This window comes from Aethalodelphis obliquidens, unplaced genomic scaffold, assembly GCF_003676395.1.
Source record: "Aethalodelphis obliquidens isolate GAN/ISIS:26980383/991018 unplaced genomic scaffold, ASM367639v1 scaffold5, whole genome shotgun sequence".
Taxonomy (NCBI): Eukaryota; Metazoa; Chordata; class Mammalia; order Artiodactyla; family Delphinidae; genus Aethalodelphis; species Aethalodelphis obliquidens.
Window position 1 is genome coordinate 40,931,586 of NW_020837949.1, and position 20,346 is coordinate 40,951,931.

The 20,346-nt window shown below is 39.0% G+C and overlaps 1 protein-coding gene across 8 annotated transcripts in view; it reads left to right on the top strand.

Annotated features, from left to right (window-relative positions):
* Window positions 1-5,122: 5,122 nt before the first annotated feature.
* MATCAP2 (microtubule associated tyrosine carboxypeptidase 2) overlaps window positions 5,123-20,346 on the top strand; it is a 73,593-nt gene continuing 58,369 nt past the window's right edge. For 2 of the 8 annotated variants that reach the window (XR_003431931.1, XM_027102183.1), the window contains exons 1-2: window positions 5,125-6,719; window positions 16,510-17,207. Coding sequence is in view for 5 of the 8 variants with exons in the window: in XM_027102183.1 (XP_026957984.1) it covers window positions 6,695-6,719; window positions 16,510-17,207 (723 nt within the window). In the remaining 3 variants the exon portion in view is untranslated. Of the gene's footprint in view, window positions 6,720-16,509; window positions 17,208-20,346 lie in introns of those variants that run through there. The other 6 variants (XM_027102186.1, XM_027102185.1, XM_027102187.1 and 3 more) reach the window with 6 other exon arrangements.

Here is a 20,346-nt window from a genome sequence, read left to right on the forward strand (position 1 = left end):
CACTGAAATTGAGACTGTGATTAAAAATGAACAACACAATAAATGAAATTTAAAATTCTCTAGAAGGAATCAACAGCAGAATAACTGAGGCAGAAGAACGGATAAGTGACCTGGAAGATAAAATAGTGGAAACAACTACTGCAGAGAAGAATAAAGGAAAAAAAATGAAAAGAATTGAGGACAGTCTTAAGAGACCTCTAGAACAACATTAAATGCACCAACATTCAAATTATAGGGATCCCAGAAAAAGAAGACAAAAAGAAAGGGACTGAGAAAATATTTGAAGAGATTATAGTTGAAAACGTCCCTAATATGGGAAAGGAAATAGTCAATCAAGTCCAGAAAGTGCAGAGAGTCCCATACAGGATAAATCCAAGGAGACACACACCAAGACATACTAATCAAACTATCAAAAATTAAAAACAAAGAAAATATTAAAAGCAGCAAGGGAAAAACAACAAATAACATACAAGGCATTCCCCATAAGATTAACAGCTGATCTTTCAGCAGAAACTGCAAGCCAGAAGGGAGTGGCAGAACATATTTAAAGTGATGAAAGGGAAAAACCTACAACCAAGATTACCCAGCAAAGATGTCATTCAGATTCAACAGAGAAGTTAAAACCTTTACAGACAAGCAAAAGCTAAGAGAATTCAGCACCACCAAACCAGCTTTACAACAAATGCTAAAGGAACTTCTCTAGTCAGGAAACACAAGAGAAGGAAAGACCTACAATAACAAACCCAAAACAATTAGGAAAATGGTAATAGGAATATACATATCGATAATTACCTTAAATGTAAATGGATTAAATGCTCCAACCAGAAGACATAGACTGGCTGAATGGATCCAAAAACAAGACCTGTATGTATGCTGTCCACAAGAGACCTAGGGACACATACAGACTGAAAGTGAGGGGATGGAAAAAGGTATTCCATGCAACTAGAAATCAAAAGAAAGCTGGAGTAGCAATTCTCCTATCAGACAAAATAGACTTTAAAATAAAGACTATTACAAGAGACAAAGAAGGACACTACATAATGATCAAGGGATCAATCCAAGAAGAAGACATAACAATTGTAAATATTTATGCACCCAACATAGGAGCACCTCAATACATAAGGCAAATGCTAACATCCATAAAAGGGGAAATCAACAGTAACAAAAACATAGTAGGGGACCTTGACACCCCACTTTCACCAATGGACAGATCATCCAAAATGAAAATAAATAAGGAAACAAGCTTTAAATGATAACATTAAACAATATGCACTTAATTGATATTTATAGGACATTCCATCCAAAAACAACAGAATACAGTTTCTTCTCAAGTGTGCACGGAATATTCTCCAGGAGAGATCATATCTTGGGTCACAAATCAAGCCTTGGTAAATTTAAGACAATTGAAATTGAAATTGTATCAAGTATCTTTTCCGACCGCAGCTCTATAAGACTAGATATCAATTACAGGAAAAAATCTGTAAAAAATACAAACACATGGAGGCTAAACAATACACTACTTAATAACCAAGAGATCACTGAAGAAATAAAAGAGGAAATCAAAAAATACCTAGGAACAAATGACAATGAAAATATGACGACCTAAAACTGATGGGATGCAGCAAAAGCAGTTCTAAGAGGGAAGTTTATAACAATACAATCCTACCTCAAGAAACAAGAAACATCTCAAACAACCTAACCTTACAGCTAAAGCAATTAGAGAAAGAAGGACAAAAAAAAATCCCAAAGTTAGCAGAAGGAAAGAAATCATAAACATCAGATCAGAAATAAATGAAATAGAAACAAAGAAAACAATAGCAAAGATCAATAAAATTAAAAGCTGATTCTTTAAGAAGATAAACAAAATTGGTAAACCATTAGCCAGGCTTATCAAGAAAAAAAGGGAGAAGACTCAAATCAATAGAATTAGAAATGAAAAAGAAGTAACAACTGACACTGCAGAAATACAAAGGATCATGAGAGTTTACTACAAGCAACTACATGCCAATAAAATGGACAACCCTGAAGAAATGGACAAATTCTTAGAAAAGCACAACCTTCCGAGACTGAACCAGGAAGAAATAGAAAATATAAACAGACCAATCACAAGCACTGAAATTGAGACTGTGATTAAAAGTCTTCCAAAAAACAAAAGCCCAGGACCAAATGGCTTCACAGGCGAATTCTATGAAATATTTAGAGAAGAGCTAACACCTATCTTTCTCAAACTCTTCCAAAATATAGCAGAGGGAGGAACACTCCCAATCTCATTCTACGAGGCCACCGTCACCCTGTTAACCAAAACCAGTCAAAGATGTCACAAAGAAAGAAAACTAAAGGCCAATATCACTGATAAACATAGATGCAAAAATCCTCAACAAAATACTAGCAAACAGAATCCAACAGCACATTAAAAGGATCATATACCACTATCAAGTGGGATTTATCCCAGGAATGCAAGGATTCTTCAATATACGCAAATTAATCAATGTGATACACCATATTAACAAATTGAAGGAGAAAAACCATATGATCATCTCAATAGATGCAGAAAAAGCTTTTGACAAAATTTAACACCTATTTATGATAAAAATCCTCCAGAAAGTAGGCATAGAGGGAACTTACTTCAACATAATAAAGGCTGTATATGACAGACCCACAGTCAACATCATTCTCAATGGTGAAAAACTGAAACCATTTTCTCCAAGATCAGGAACAAGACAAGGTTGTCCACTGTCATCACTATTTTTCAACATAGTTTTGGAAGTCCTAGCCACAGCAATCAGAGAAGAGAAAGAAATAAAAGGAATCCAAATCGGAAAAGAAGAAGTAAAGCTGTCACTGTTTGCAGATGACATGATACTATATATAGAGAATCCTAAAGATACCACCAGAAAACTACTAGAGCTAATCAATGAATCTGGTAAAGTTGCAGGATACAAAATTAATGCACAGAAATCTCTTGCATTCCTATACACTATGATGAAAAATCTGAAAGAGAAATTAAGAAAACACTCCCGTTGACCACTGCAACAAAAAGAATAAAATTCCTAGGAATAAACCTACCTAAGGAGACAAAAGACCTGTATGCAGAAAACTATAAGACACTGATGAAAGAAATCAAAGATGATACAAACAGATGGAGAGATATACCATGTTCTTGGATTGGAGAATCAACATTGTGAAAATGACTATGCTACCCAAAGCAATCTAGAGATTCAATGCAATCCCTATCAAACTACCAATGGCATTTTTCACAGAACTGGAACAAAAAAATTCACAATTTGTATGGAAACACAAAAGACCCCAAATAGCCAAAGCAATCTTGAGAAAGAAAAATGGAGCTGGAGGAATCAGGCTCCTGGACTTCAGACTATACTACAAAGCTACAGTAATCAAGGCAATATGGTACTGGCACAAAAACAGAAATATAGATCAATGGAACAAGATAGAAAGCCCAGAGATTAACCCACGTACATATGGTCACCTTATTTTTGATAAAGGAGGCAAGAATATACAGTGGAGAAAAGACAGCCTCTTCAATAAGTGGTGCAGGGAAAACTGGACAGCTACATTTTAAAGAATGAAATTAGACCACTCCCTAACACCATACACAGAAATAAACTCAAAATGGATTAAAGACCTAAATTTAAGCCCAGACACTATAAAACTCTTAGAGGAAAGCATAGGCAGAACACTCTATGACAAAAATCACAGGAAGATCCTTTTTGAAATACCTCCTAGAGAAATGGAAATAAAAACAAAAATAAACAAATGGGACCCAATGAAACTTAAAAGCTTTTACATAGCAAAGGAAAACATAAACAAGTTGAAAAGGCAACCCTCAGAATGGGAGAAAATATTTGCAAATGAAGCAAATGACTAAGGATTAATTTCCAAAATTTACAAGCAGCTCATGCAGCTCAATATCAAAAGAACAAACAACCCAATCCAAAAATGGGCAGAACACCTAAATAGACATTTCTCCAAAGAAGATATACAGATTGCCAACAAACACATGAAAGGATGCTCAACATCACTAATCATTAGAGAAATGCAAATCAAAATTACAATAAGGAATCAACTTATACCAGTCAGAATGGCCATCATGAAAAAATCTACAAACAAAAAAAGGTGGAGAGGGTGTGGAGATAAGGGAACCCTCTTGCACTGTTGGTGCAAATGTAAATTGATACAGCCACTATGGAGAACAGAATGAGGCTTCCTTAAAAAAGTAAAAATTGAAGTACCATATGACCAGCAATCCCACTACTGGGCATATACCCTGAGAAAACCATAATTCAGAAAGAGTCATGTACCACAATGTTCATTGCAGCTCTGTTTACAATAGCCAGAACATGGAAGCAACCTAAGTGTCCATTGACAGGTGAATGGATAAAGAAGATGTTGTACATATATGTAATGGAATATTACTCAGCCATAAAAAGAAACGAAACTGAGTTATTTATAGTGAGGTGGATGGACCTATGAAGTACCTAGGGTCAGGACAGGAAGAATGACGCAGTCATAGAGAACGGACTTGAGGACATGGGGAGGGACAAGGGTAAGCTGGGACGAAGTGAGAGAGTGGTATGGACATATATACACTACCAAATGTAAAATAGTCAGCTAGTGGGAAGTAGCCGCATAGCACAGGAAGATCAGCTCGGTGCTTTGTGACCACCTAGAAGGGTGGGATAGGGATTGTGGAAGGGAGACACAAGAGGGAGGAGATACGGGGATAGTTGTATATGTATAGCTGAACCACTTTGTTATAAAGCAGAAACTAACACACTATCGTAAAGCAATTATACTCCAATAAAGATGTTTTAAAAAAAGAAATCAGTAAAATATGTAATAAATTATATAATGTTAAGTGCTAAGGAAAAAAAAAATAAAGCAGAGAAAGGGTATAGGAAATCTGAGAAAGGAATGGAATTTTAAATTGAGTGGCCAAGAAAGGCCTCAGTGAGAAGTGACATTTGGATTAATTCCTGAGAAGTGGAGGAGCTAGTTCTGTGGGCTTAAGGCCAGGGTGGGTGCTGGGGGTGGGGGAGCATGCCAGGCAGGGGAGGTCCCAAATTGCATTGGTCATGAGGTGAAACAGTGCTTGGCATAGCTGACGAATATCTAGGAGGCCAGCGTGTCTGGAGGAGACCAAGGAGGAGAGCAGTGGGAGATGAGCCCAAAGAGATGGCAGTAGGCTAGGTCCTAAAGGACCTCATACGTAAGAAAGGAAGCCATTGAAGTGTTTTTCACAGAGAACTGACATTATCTGACTTTTTAGCAGGATCATGCTGGCCACTGAGTTTTGAGAGTAAAGAGGGCAAGATTGGAAACATATGGGGTTCATTTAGGAGGCTACAGTTATAATCCAGACAAAAGCTTGTGGTGGCTTGAGCCAGACAAGTGACAGTGGTGATAGTGAGAAGTGGCTGGATCCTGGATATATTTTGAAAATAGTGTTCACAAGATTTTCTGACACACTAGGATGTGGGGTTATGCACTATCTGTGATACTGTCAAATTTCCATCATATGCTCCTAATTGGTGAAAAAGATACAAATTCTCACTTGTTCTGTCATTTTTAGAGTATGATTTTCCCTGACATAACTTCAACTTTCCTTTTGTTCCTGAGTTTGAAAACACATCCCACAATTATTTCTATGTCCTATCTCAACCTTGAGGAAAGATAAAGAGAAAATGTGGCTTTGAAAATTGACAGTGCCAATACTATCTTATGAGTTTCTCAACTGTAAGCTCCAGCCTTATTTCACTTACCTTGTTGATGTTCTCAAGGCCTGTCTCAGAACCTTGCACCCGTTAGGCTCTCAGAAAATGTTCGTTAAATGGTATAGTCTCCACATTTCCCACCCAATAATGAACAAAAACAACAATCAGCCCCTGTCAACTGCACAATCATAAATTAAAGTTTGTATTTTAGTATTTAGTATATTATGCCAGGGTACTCATTGGGTAAATGTAGTTGAGCTTCCAGCACCTTCATTACTACCACCTGCAATCTGAAGTTGTGTTAGCTTTTTTGCACCTGGAAAGGTAACAAAAAGGCGGAGGAGACTGGTTTTGTAATTCGCATCTGGGACAGAGCGTCACGCCACCTATCTCTTGTAAAATCTACTGAGGAGTTAACGCCCCCTTAAACAGCGCACAAATGTCTACGGGGATGATCAGTCAAAATGCGTCTATACGAAAGGCTGGAGACCCGAGCCTTTCCCAGGGCCCAGCCCACAAGCTCCCGAGGCACGGGCCTGCGCTGTGCACTCCGGGAGTTGTAGTTCCTCCTCTCTTCATGCGAGCCAGGACGCAGTATCTCTGGCGCCTCCAACGGCGCGCAGGCTCCGTGAAGCGCGGCGCACGCGGACGGCACGCGTTTCCTAGCAACGGGGGAGCGGCAACGTCACGCCGGCGGGCGCTAAGAGCAGCTGCCCAGTGTTGGGCGGCTTTCAGTACCTTTCAGCACCTGCGGGTTGGAGGGAACGCTGCTTGCAGCTTTCTGTCGGCACGTCTCCGTCCGTCCTTACCCGCGTTATCCTAAACCCGGTCGCCGACAGCAACCTTCCTCCGCGACCCCGCGTCTGAGGCACTGCCGGAGGCTAGAGGCGGCCCGCCGGGTTCCTGTCTGGCCCTCGCCCCCAGCGCCCGCGGAGCCCGCCGCCCGCGGCCTCAGCGGGACGATGCTGGAGTCCATTCGCGTGACGGGTGAGTGCCAGGAAGGGTGGCCCCTGGGCTGGCGGGAGCGGCCAGCGTCGTCCCGGCCGCTTGCGGCGAGTACCGGGAGGCCGAGGTGACGGGAGCATGTGGGCTTCGGGGCTCAACGCAGCTCCCTGAACAGTGCGGAACCCGCGGAAGGTGCTCAGGGAAAAGGTGTGCAGGGAAGAGAGAAAACGGTCCCTTTTCCTTTTGTCACTTATTATCAGTAAGCGCGTGCTGTGGACTGTAGTGAGGTAAAGTGTAATAGATCGGCCCTACAAACGTACAATCTAAATATTGTTAAATTCTGTTTCAAGGCTTATTAGATATGTAATTAGGCATTGTAGTGCACTAGGATCTAGCTTTCTAGAATGTTCAGAAGTCAGAGCTAAGCAAAAGAGCACATCTCTGTATATCAGTATTTATACTCTTTGTATGTATGCTTTTATTCTTAAATCAGAACGTTTTGAGTTGATATTAAGAGGTCACTTTATAGTAAGTATTATACCAAGCGCAAAAAATGTTTGTTTAGACCCCAGGTCAGAAAGTTGTTTGCCTTTTGTTATTTTTAGAAAATAACTGTGTATGTTAATCATTTAAAAATTATCTTACACAATATTAGAATAATTTCCTAGGCCATTTTCCCATCATTTGATTCTGCCTAACATTCCTGCAAGACAGCGTTCTTGATAACCTAGTATCATGACTAAAAACACCGAAGAACAGCAGAGTAAAGGGAAAGGTCTAATCTTGAAACTGGCTTCAAAATAAGACCAGATTTTTTTACTTTAAGGCATCGGTGTACCTAATAGACCATTTTTCTGCAAAATTTTAAATTGTATAACAAAATTCACTTTTAATGAAAATATTTATGGTCTTAATTTTATATTTCATGTTCCAGGTTATAAAATGAGGAGTTGATTTTGTGCAGTCATGACATTGCTGTGATTTATCTCATTGTTATTTATGTTGTCAGGAAACAGACAATTACAAGATCTAAGATTTAAGAGGCAACTTAAATTGGCATTAACTTTTTTTCTTAAAGTGATTTGATGTAGATCCTGTTCTTTCATCTTAAAATACAATGAAAATTGGAAGGTATTATTCTTTAAAATTTATTTTTGGCTGCGTTGGGTCATTGTTGTTGCACACGGGCTTTCTGAAGTTGCAGCGAGCGGGGGCTACTCTTGGTTGCGGTGCTCGGGCTTCTCATTGCGGTGGCTTCTCGTTGTGGAGCATGGGCTCTAGGCGCGCGGGCTTCAGTAGTTGTGGCACGTGGGGTCAGTAGTTGTGGCTCGCAGGCTCTAGAGCGCAAGCTCAGTAGTTGTGGCGCACGGGCTTAGTTGCTCCGTGGCATGTGGGATCTTCCTGGACCAGGGCTCGAACCCGTGTCCCCTGCCTTGGCAGGCGGATTCTTAACTGCGCCACCAGGGAAGTCCCGAAAGCTACTTTAAAGTACCACATCTTCTTTTTGTATTGGAACAGAGTCTTTCAACCATGACACTATTAATGTTGAGTCGGTGGATAACTGTTGCGGTGGGCTGTCCTGTGCATTGCAAAATGTTTAGCAGCATCCCAGGCCTCTTCCACTAGAAGCTAGTAACCCCCCTCCCCCCCCCCACAGTTGTGACAAACAGAAATGTCTCCAGACATTGTCAAATGTCTCCTGGAGGGCAAAATTACCCCCCCCCCGCCCCATTTGAGAACCACTGCCCTGGAGAAAAAATATACTAGTTAGAAAAATATACTAGTGAAGGTTATTAGATAACGATTTAGAAATAACATCAATTAAGATGATTTCCCCAAAGCATAACAATCATGGTAGAGAAAAAATACAATTATGATAATATTAGTTTTAGAAAGCAGGTATCTGACCAGTTAGCAACAAAGTGGATCTCCTGTTTTTCAATATGCAGAGTTGGAAGTTTGAGGAGAGATACTTTCTAAAATAGTAGACCCACTCCTCCTGCCTCAGCTCTCTTCCCATAATTTAGTGGCAATAGACGTATCAATCCAACTCTGCATGTTGCATTTCCTGAGATAAGATAATCTGGCAGTGTATTTCTGTAGTTCAATAAAAATTCAAATAGTCATTTGAGACAATTCAAGCCTCATTTAAAACAACTGACTGGGGCTTCCCTGGTGGCACAGTGGTTGAGAGTCTGTCTGCCGATGCAGAGGACACGGGTTCGTGCCCCGGTCTGGGAGGATCCCACATGCCGTGGAGCGGCTGGGCCCGTGAGCCATGGCCGCTGAGCCTGCGCGCCCGGAGCCTGTGCTCTGCAATGGGAGAGGCCACAACAGTGAGAGGCCCGCGTACCGCAAAACAAACAAACAACTGACTGGCTGTTTTTCAAAATAGTTTCTCCATTTCTTTTATAAATTTCTTGACTAGTTAAAAGGATAGTTCTAGAACCCCATGCCTAGCATTTTGCTGACATATCAGAAAGCCCAGTTTCAACGGCCAGAAACTTTATGAAGAGAGTTTAGCTGAAAGCATGCCCTCCTTTTCCCTCACTATCACATCATTCATTGATATCTTAGAAGCCCATGTTCTTCTGGTTAGCATCAAGAGCATGCTTGTTTGTGGTAAGGGTACTGATGGAAATGTGTTTATTTCTTTTCAGCTTTAAAATAAGTATAGAGCAAACTGATTGTTTTATTTCAGGACTGAAGCAATTACTTGCTTCTGAAATCACTTCCAATATAGTATCTTACTCACTATTGACTTATTAGTCATGATTTAATATAATCTAAATATAACATCCTGGTGAACTGATTGGAGAAGTAAAATAAAAAAGAAAGATTTGTATGTTATATATGCTGTTTGAAATGGGATCAAATCAGAAGAGATTACCTTCTCATAGCTTTTTAAAGAAGATGGTTTATTATACTAAAGCCACTAAAATGTTGATTCTAGAATGTAGAATTTATTACTTAATGTTAAATTTACCTTGGAAATCCAAATTTCATGATTCTGAATATCTTCCCATTTACATTATTCCATGGAGTATTTCTATAGGAGCTGAATATAGTATTGAATATAATAATACTGATAGTTAACACCTGCTTAGTACAAGCCAGCATTGTTCTCAGCACTTCACATATATTACCTTTTTTGATCCTCCTACTGATACTGTGAGGTACATAGTAATGGTATCCCATTTTACAGATAGGGAAACTGCAGCACAAAGATGTTAAGTAACTTGCTCAAGGTCACAGCTGCTAATAAACAGCCAAGATTCAAATCAGAGAAGCTCCATTCCAAAGCCCATTTTCTCAACCACTAGGAAAGTCAGAACCCTTGTTTAAATGACTATGTGTTGATTTAAGCCACAAAATTCAACATGTGTATCTCATTTAACATCAGTGGTACATTAGCTGATAGTTTTACTCCAGGTGCTGTTAAGTTTTTATCACAGGCAAGTCTAATTTTTGCCTGGAAAGATCATATTTTACTTGACTATAAAATTGTTTCAAAATAGAAGACGACATCTAGCTCATTAAGTGAGTAACAAAATGCTATCAGAAGCCATATAAGATTATGTTATTTTATGAATTCCTACTGCCTGTATCTTGTATGTGATATAAGAAGTGATTAATCATCTGGAAATGAAGCTCCTTTGTAACAAAAGTGAATGTTTAAAACTACTGGAGACAAAAGTCTTAAGAGCAGTGTTTGGCCATGTGGGATGAATACAGTTAGGCACATAGCTCCTGTCTGTCCTACAGCAGTAGGCACCTGCCATTAAAATTTATCTTCAACATCACTAATTGTTTCACATTTTTATGCGTCCTGGTATGATTTTTGCCTCAACCTTCAGGCATTCAAGTCCTGAATCCTTTCTCTCCTCTCAAATATTCTGTTTCCTTGGCTACCTCTCAGGGCAGTGAGTGAGCAGAAACAAACATATATGTATGCCATAATGGGACTTATAATTTCAGTGATGAGGAAGGCCATCATATAAACAAATGTAAGACTGCAACCGTGACAAGTGAGTCAAAGAACCTTCCAGGGAAGTTTTCCTGAACAAGTGATACTTGAACTGAAGGATGAATAGGGATTAAGCTAACAGAGAGGACAGGGGAGGGCTCTTCAAACACAGGGAACAGAATATGAAGATGTTTTGTGTCTGGAGAGGGAGTGGTAAGTGTGAGGGATTGACAAAATGAAGGGAAGCTAGAGTGGACTGATTAAGGGGGAGCATTGTGCATGATGGGGCCAGAGAGGCAGAGTGACCTGACCATGAGTGACCTCATGTGCCATGATTAGGATTTTCTCTTCACCCTAAGTGGAAAGCCTGGGGAAGTTTTTCTCGCATGTTCACTGTTGTTTTAGATGGTATTGAATGCATTTTCTTTTACCACAGACCATCATTTCCCAGCATTATAGAATACCCTGCATGCTTCTAACTGCAAAAGCACACCACCACAAGCAGTTTCTGACCAAAAAACAATAGTATCACATTATAAGAGTCCTTGCTGCTGATAGAGTAACACTGAAGTGCCCCTAACCGGGGCTGTGACATTTTTAAGAATCCTGAAGTATAGCTGAGTTTCTCAGTTCTTGAATGATACTAGCAGTGCCTTTTCATCTCTCTGTTTACTTACAGCTGAGAAACTATATTGGATAATGTTGAATTTGGAGGTATTATAATTAAAAGATTACCTGTTACAATGCAGACAAATTGGGCAATAAATGTTTTCAAAGATACTGATTTTTTTAAATATACCAGTTTAAAAATTATAGTGTAACTTACATTCAGTAAAGTGCTTGAGTCTTAAATGGGCAGCCTGATGAATCTGTACATATGTAACCACTGTGCAGAACAAGATAGCTTTCTAGCCCCCAGTACCCTGGTACCTCCTCCCAGGTTATAACCCCTTCCTCAAAGATAAGCACTATTCTGCCTTCTAATACCATACATTAGTTTTGCCTGTTTTGTTTTTTTTTTCTAATTTATTTATTTTTGACTGCGTTGGGTCTTCATTGCTGTGCAAAGGCTTTTCTCTAGTTGTGATACTCGGGATTCTCCTTGCGGCGGCTTCTCTTATTGAGGAGCACGGGCTCTAGGCCCGCAGGCTCAGTAGTTGTAGCACACGGGCATAATTGCTCCACAGTATGTGGGATCTTCCCAGACCAGGGATTGAACCCGTGTCCCCTGCATTGGCAGGCAGATTCTTAACCACTGCACCACAAGGGAAGTCCCAAGTTTTGCCTGTTTTTGGACCACATACAAATGGAATTATACAGTATGTAGTCTCTTGATCTAGTTTTGTTTGCTCAGTATTGTCTTTGAGATTCACCTATATTGTTGCCTGCAAACTCAGTTTGTTCTTTTTCGTTGCCATATAGTATTCTATTGTATGAATATACCACAATTTACTCATCCTTTCTGCTGTTGACAGATGTTAGATCATTTGAGTTTAAGTAATGATGAACAGCTTGGCAAAACTAAAGTGTTTATCTTGTTTGGGAATTGTTTTATTTTGCCTCTTCTTCTGTTTGTAATCAAGCAACCTATCGTTTTGTGGTATAAAATTACCCCGGGCTCTCAGGTTTCATAAGTATAAGTGAACCATATGAAATTGCCATTTTATGGGTCAAAATTGGTTGAATGGTATTTTCCAGCAGGCTTTGTTTCTGATGATCTGATCTTCCTTTCAGCCAGAGACCTTGTAACTACTGTGAAACCTCACCTATTCAGTTGTGAAACACTAAGAGTTTAGTGAGCAGTGTTCCCCTCTTTCTTCCATTCCTTTAGATGAGGATCAGGAGACGCTGATGGGTTTAGTGATGAAGGCCACTATTACAGAGAGGTTATTGAAAGAGTTGGGAATGGAAGCCAGGAATCCTGGTATTCTTTACTCCTGTTCTAGATACAAATTCAGCTTTCATTGTGTTGGTAATTTCAGTATAGTCATCCACTTGTGAATATACTATCAATTTTAATGTAATATTATTTTCCTTTTTTCCCCTCAATATGGGTAATCATTTTGGGGTGAATGACTTCTTTGATCAAGTTATTTTCATTTTCTCCAAGGTTATAGTGAAGCAGATTGCTGGTGGCTAAAATGTTACATTAAATAGTGACTTTTAATGTGAGAGTATGATTTTTATTTATTTTATTACTTTTATGAGAGAAAATGAGTTACACTTGCCCCCAAAGAAGCCTGCTTATGCTTAAAGTTTTGATTTTTCAGGAAAAAAGGAGTTAGGAGAATAGGATGTTCTTCATTGAACTCTTCTTCTTGTCCTTTTATTATGTTCTTAAGCCTGTTTTAAAGGTTGTTTTTCTTAAACAGTAGTAGTATTTAAAATGACAAAAACAGTATTTTAGGTTTTCTAGTACTTAATACAACTAAAATAAGATTAGCATGACTCTGAGAAATTAATTTACATCTATCTTGTAAGAGTTGTTTGAAGGTCCACGTGCCCCACATTTATGAACTTCATGGGATATCAGCATTTGGCAGGATTGACATTTACTAAATAGATACACCATTGGTACTCCCAGACTACTTATGAGCAGATGGAGCTCATAAAGGACTGATGCTAAACCTCTCAGGTAGATAATTAGCAAGTGAACTGAAATGCTGCAACTCCTGGGAGGGGGGAAGGGGTTCTGTCATGCACACACTGTAATTTCTCTCCCACTTCCCCAATTCCTCCTTGAGTGTTTTGGCAGCTGGTTTAGGACTTTTGTTTAAGTATCCTGAAGTGTATAGGTTGTTTGAGATGGGACAGAATTAAGAATGTAGATGCTTTATGACAAAACAGCAGAAAACTCTATGAACGCAGCTCTTTGATCAACAGAGCTACTGAGTCTTAGGAACCAAAGAAAGCACTTTTTACATTGAATATTCTTTTTTTTTAAAAAAAATCAATATACCTGTAACAAACCACCCAAATTAGGAATTCTTCAGAGTAGTTTTGTTACCTGATTTTAATTTGAGGTAAATTCCCACCCTTTTTTTTTTATTATTAAATTCCCCCTTTTTATTATGAAGACCAAACGAGAAAAACCTGATTACCTCCTTTTACCTTCCTGGCTGTGCCTAGTCCTTAACCAACTTTTCTGGGTTTGTGATACCCTTATTCTTATCTCGGTTCTCTTGCTCTTTTCCTTTCAGTGTCTGTTTCAGTCTGACTTTCATTATCACCTCTTGTCTCCTAAGCTTGTGGTGTCTTGTTAGGGACACTGACATTGTTCTTGGGCATTTGGACTGCAGTTCCTTAGCCTATGTTTGCCCATCCTACCCAATTTTGACTATCAGTTGGCAACACTTAAGTATGAAACCCCTGAGGATCTGGGACTTACCAGCCATTGATGAAAGTTTTGTTTGTTCTGTTTATTCACATTATTGAATGGCTTCTTTGTACAATCAATCTTCAGCATGACCCTGTGCAGTCTAGTTCCTATCTCTCAGCTTGTCCATGTAGTAGACATTTTATTTAGCCCCTGCAAGTTTATACTTTCATGTTACCTTTAGACAGCAGAATTCAAATTTCATATGTTGGCCTAGAAAATGTTAACTAGAAGGACTTCTAAGTACCTTACATATTTGGATTGTTTATTATCTACTTTTGACCTCATACTGTTTCTTTACCCTAAACCCTAAGACTTCTGGGCTTTAAAAACTTTTAGTGCAGGGTTTCCCTACCGTGGCATTATTTTAGGATGAATATTTTTGTTGTAGGAGGCTGTCCTATGTATTGAAGGATGTTTAACCTCATCCCTGACCTCTACCCACAAGATGCTAGTAGCATCCCTCCCTAATTGTGACAACCAAATGTCCCCTGGAGGGCACAGTTGCTCTCATTTGAGAACCACTGGTTCAAGGTCTTCCAGGTTATATTTCCACTTCTACAGTCATCTCCTCATAGAAATATAGAATGGTTCCAGAACTACAAATACCTGTATATCTAAAGTGGTCAGAGAATGGCATGTTTAGGGTTGTGCCATTCATTCATTCACTTATTTATTCAGTGTACATTTATTGAATATCTACCAGTTACCATGCTAGATGTTGGAAAGAGAAACATGAATAACACATGGTCCTGGTACCTATCTTAGTATTGAATACATCAGTTATTCAGATTACTGTGTCTCACTAGGGTGCCGCGTTTGTACAGAGGAAGAAAAGATGTAGTGCGGTGCATGTAGCAGACTTAATACTGAATGTCTGTTGATAATTGAATGAATGACCTTATATAATAGAATGAGCATGGACTCTGTAATCAGACACATCTGCATTCGAATCGCAGTTTGCTCTTCACTACTTTCTTGTCGTATAACCTTGAGCACATTACTTAACACTTCTGAAGCTTAAGTGATATAACATGCAAGGTTTTTGGTGAAATCCCAAACTCACATAAATGTGTTAACAAATAGTGGCTGCTATTATTATTATTTATTACTACTTATTATAGAAAGGATCCCTGAATGTCTAATCTTGAGTGAGTGAGCGACAGATCTATGTGGATAAACAGTTTTCTTTAAAATGGAATTAAATAAATTGTCTCTTTCTTGGCAAGGAAGGCAGCTGTCCAAGTCAGTTAGCGTTGAAATTGCCTCCATAGTAGGAGCCAGAGGTTGAGGGCTAGAGGCATAAGGATCCATGAGACTCAGAAAAGAGAGGTGGTTGAGAGAATCATGTGTCACATTTGCAGAAAGGATTTAGAAAGGGTTTATAAGCAGACATGGTCAGATAGGAGTTCAAATACCAGGATTTAAGACAAACTCAAACACTTTTGTCAGTTTAGAATTGAATCTGAAAGCTCTTAAGGGTTTACCTGAAATCCTCTCAAATGTTTCTCTTCCTTCCCTGAACCCTAGGTTATTGTCTGTATCTTTTGTTTTTCACATTTAAGCTTATACTACCTCGTATTAGTACTCAAATCTTCATAGGACTGCCTTACCTTCAGAGCCAGATTAGAAGCTGGTTGAAGGCAAGAGCAATGTATTTATACACATGCTTTTCAGATCCGTGTGTCTATTAGCAGTATTCCTGTATTTGTGGAATGAAAGAATGCAAATCAACACAGTTTTAAAACAGTACACAAGCAACAATATTTCAAGTTATTCTTACCTCTTTAAAGCACTTTTGAGATCTAAAGGCAAAACTGACCTCTCCTTAATTTGGCATTTGATATACTGATATCTTACATAGTAATTATTTTTTTAAGTCTTGAGAAGAAAAACCTTGATTTTCTTTAATCTTAACCTATAGCCTAAAATTAAGAAAAGCAACTAATAAATATTGAGTGACATTACTATAACGTGCTTGAATGTGCACATATCATTTATTTAATTAAAAAATTTTTTTGAGATATGTAAGACAGTGTTGTCCTTCTTTTACTGATGGCTACCTTTATATATAGTGTCAGATTTCAAGATTGTATTGGCTTTGAAAATGCCTTGGATTTTACTTTGATATTGGTAATACTATTAAACTATATCCTTTCTACGAAATCCACATTCTTGGTAGAGTTGAGTGTTCAGATTATTTATGTATATTATCTCACATCTAGATTAGACTTTGGTCATCTACATGGTTTGAAGCTGAGGATTTTTATAGATAATTTAGCATATGTACATTCTTATAGAAGTGACCGTGTCTAGCTTGCCCAAAGTTTAGTAATATAGTCTTTTAATATTAAAAATGTCTTTTCTAAAAATGGTTGCAAAATTATGAAGTTTACAGAACCTTCAGAATACTTTTCACATAATAAGCAATTTGCTTCATCTGGTATCTTTTGTTATTTCTTTTGTTTTGATTTTGTTTATTAACACAGAAAAGCTTCACTGGCCTGAGCAAGAACTTGCTAAGAAGTCTATTCTAAATGCAGAAGAGTCCTTGATTATTGGCAGCAAAGGAAGCATTTCACATTTATCTCCTGGAATACTAAAGGACATTTTCACAACTGGAACCAGTAGTTACAATGTCCTACTACAGAGCAAAGAGGAGAAAAAGCATCATTCACAAAAACAGTCTTCCTCCACCTACTCCAAAAGATGTAGAAAACCCAGCAAATCTAGCTCTTCACGTAGTAAAGATCTTCGCAAGATGAAAGCCCCAGTGCCTGTGATGAGCAGTGATACTTGGTACTGCCTAGAAAGGCAGCCTGCTGTTTTTGTCACTAGTTCAGTGTCAAGTCCTGTAAAGTTTACACATGATATCTCTGTTACAGGAAACAGCACAGTACTGCCACCTAAACCCAAAAATGAAAGAAAGGTCAAGCGACGCCATTTCTCTACTCTTCCAAAGCCAAAGCTGCAGCCTCAGCTGTCTAGAAGTTTTGAAAAAGGAGATGACTTTTCTGGAAAGAAATTTTGTATACTGAGTGCTATAAAGCCCACCAACTTGGAGAAAGAAAAAGTGAGATTCTTTAAGTCTGACTATACCTACAATCCTCAGTTTGAATATGCTAATCCTTCCCTGCCAAGTGTGTTAGCCAAGCACAGCAACGCAACTGACCGGTTTCTTAAGCAGGTAAAATGCTACTTCAGTAGTAGTATTTCATTTTATGTAATGAAAACAATTATTTGCCATCGTATAGAAAGCCAAAAATGTTGTTTTAAAATATTCCAATTATTTATAGTTAACTCCCATCCAGGACATGTAAATATGTGACAAGAAATCTCCAGGTGAGTGTCACAGTTCATATGTAAACTACTTTGCACTAATCAAAATCTATAAAGAATCTATTATATAGACGTTGTGTTAGGAAGCAACTATATTAGGAAAAAGCTTCAGATTCTGGTTCCAAGCTTTCATTTGGGAGTTACAAACTTATGGCCCATTTGTCAGCCCACAGACAAGTGTTTGTTTTCTTTTTGATTTTGAATGCGTTAGATGGAGCATGCAGTATCTCTGGTTCTCCCTGTTATATTACATTCTCAGCTTGCTTAGGCCCCTAAAGGCATTTTGGGGACTAGGCTTGATACTTGCCAAAGAACTTTTTAATGCTTTACTGAAATTGTTAATAATCATCAAATATATAAGTACTCATTTAAAGAAGAAAATAATGGAATTTAAAAAATTATCTTCAAGCGTAGCAAATCACGATGTGGATGATATAAGCAACACTTTCCAAATTGCTCAGTTTAGATACTTAGCACACAGTTTTGTGTGTTAAGGTCTTAATAAACTTCAAAATCCACTTTATTGGGCTTCCCTGGTAGCACAGTGGTTGAGAGTCTGCCTGCTAGTGCAGGGGACATGGGTTCGAGCCCTGGTCTGGGAAGATCCCACATGCCGCAGAGCTACTAGGCCCGTGAGCCACAACTACTGAGCCTGCGCGTCTGGAGCTTGTGCTCCGCCACAAGAGAGGCCGCGATAGTGAGAGGCCTGCGTACCGCGATGAAGAGTGGCCCCCGCTTGCCACAACTAGAGAAAGCCCTCGCACAGAAACGAAGACCCAACATAGCAAAAATAAATTAATTAATTAATAAAAACTCCTACCCCCCCAACATCTTCTAAAAAAAAAATCCACTTTATTTGAGGAGAAGTTGGCTGATGTTTACCTTCAGGGCACAGAGTTGAGATCATAAAAGCAGACTACATTTGGTTAAATTAATTTTGTACAGGTTTTTATAATGCATTAGGTTCAACTTGGCTTTGTCAGTGATTGAAAATCTGTAGGCTAGGTGAAGCTGCGTGATTCCATTTGCCTTTGGCAAATGCCCTATGTTAACATTTTGCTGCAGTGCAAGTTCTTTGGACTTGCAGCCAGCAAATTTTTTATTGTTTGTTATAAATTACATGGAATCTGACCAGTCTTTTAAAGCCATTATGTAAAGCTTATTCTAAGATTAAAACAATTTTAATCTTGCTATTTATTTTCCTTTGTTAGAAAAAGCCTTTTCTACTGCTGCTATTTTTTTGAAGGTACACCCCCCCCCTTTTTTTTAATTGGAGTATAGTTGATTGACAATGTTGTGTTCATTTCAGGTGTATAGCAAAGTGAGTCAGTTATACATGTACATATATACACTCCTTTTTAGATTCTTTTCCCATATAGGTCATTACAGAGTATTGAGTAGAGTTCCCTGTGCTATACAGTAGGTCCTTATTAGTTATCTATTTTATATATAGTAGTGTGTATTACATTCCCTTTTTATTGAAATATGAAATTGTGCTAAACACTAATAAAAAGGTCAGCTATTATTTTGGCAGTGATTTTACGATTTTTTTTCTTTTTTTGGTGTGGAAATTGCAATTGATTGAATAGGGCTTTCACTCACTTAAAATTTATGGTAATTATAAAAATCCTATTTGTTTTTTTCTCCCTTAATGCTGAAAGAGACAGCTGAGATTTCTTTACCAGATTTCTTTAATTTGGAGTCCTACTGCAAGCCCTACCAGTTGGGAAAGGGATTTCCCACCATTAGGTCAAAATGAATGCTCTTTCATTTTCTTGGATGGGAGTTAGGAAGCATCAGCAGCTCCAGGGATTGAGAATTGACAGTGCTTGGTTTCTGGCATCAGCAGCTCCAAAGATTGAGAACTGACAGTGCTTGGTTTCTGGCTCTACAATCTTTATTTTAACCCAATTCCAGCTTCTTATGCTCAGGTTGTTTGAGGCTTCTAAACAGCACCAGCAGTCCTAGCTGGCTGGTACTTCAATTGCTGCCATTTGGGAGAATGATTGCAGCAAATGCCAAATGTACTTTTCAAACCACTTTAATCAAATAAGGGAGATTTATCGGAACAAGACCCCCATAAAATATGCTTAAGTTCCTGCTTAGCATCTGAATGAATTCTGACATGATACATCCTTCCCCTCCCCAGCTGTGAAGCTAAAGCAGCAGCTTCAGGGCTGGTTTCAGGATTCAGAAATGCACACAGAGGGGCCAGGATGGCTGAGTAGCCCATTTGTCTCTGGCCTCCACCCTTGAGGCCTTGCCAATCCCTAGCTGACAGTCTCGCAAGTTTCACGATCTGGATCTTTCCAAGGCAGGCAATCTATACTGTTGTTGGAGAGTGACCGCGGTCCTCTTTAGTGTACAGATAGGCAGAACAATGCCAAATCCATGCAGAGATAAGTCTACCATAGTGGAACTAAGGTAGTGCTCAGGTCCTGGTCATTCCTAATTGATTGCCCTGTCAATGTCAAGGAGTTCCAGGACTCAGTTTTTTTCTGGTCCAGGCAGTAGTTTCCTCAGGAGGCACTTAGGCCCGTTAGGTGGTTCAGAGCATCTAGCATGGGCTGCAGGACTTGAATATAACTCCAGGTGGAGCCTGGTGAACCCTGCTTAGCCTCTTGCTGGCAGCCATGGTGGGCCTCAGCTCCCCAACCCTTGGGACAGAAACTGAAAATGTCTGTTTTCTGAGGTTGTGGACCTTTGCAGGAAAGAGTGCAGTGCTTCCTGGATGCAGAAGAAGGGATCTAGGATGAGAGAATGCTGAAAGCTGTCCAGCGTCAGGTGGCTGCTCACTAGTGGGTCAGAAGTAAATCCTTAGTGGCACATTTGAGCAGTCAACTGGCAGCCAGTACACTTTCTGCCTTACTTCTCTGTGGCTGACCATCCTGGGAAACCTAGATATAAAATCCGTATGGCCTTAGATCCAGCACATTGTTGAACAAGATTGGAAGTGAGAGATGAGAAGGGTTTTCAGGGCAGTGTTG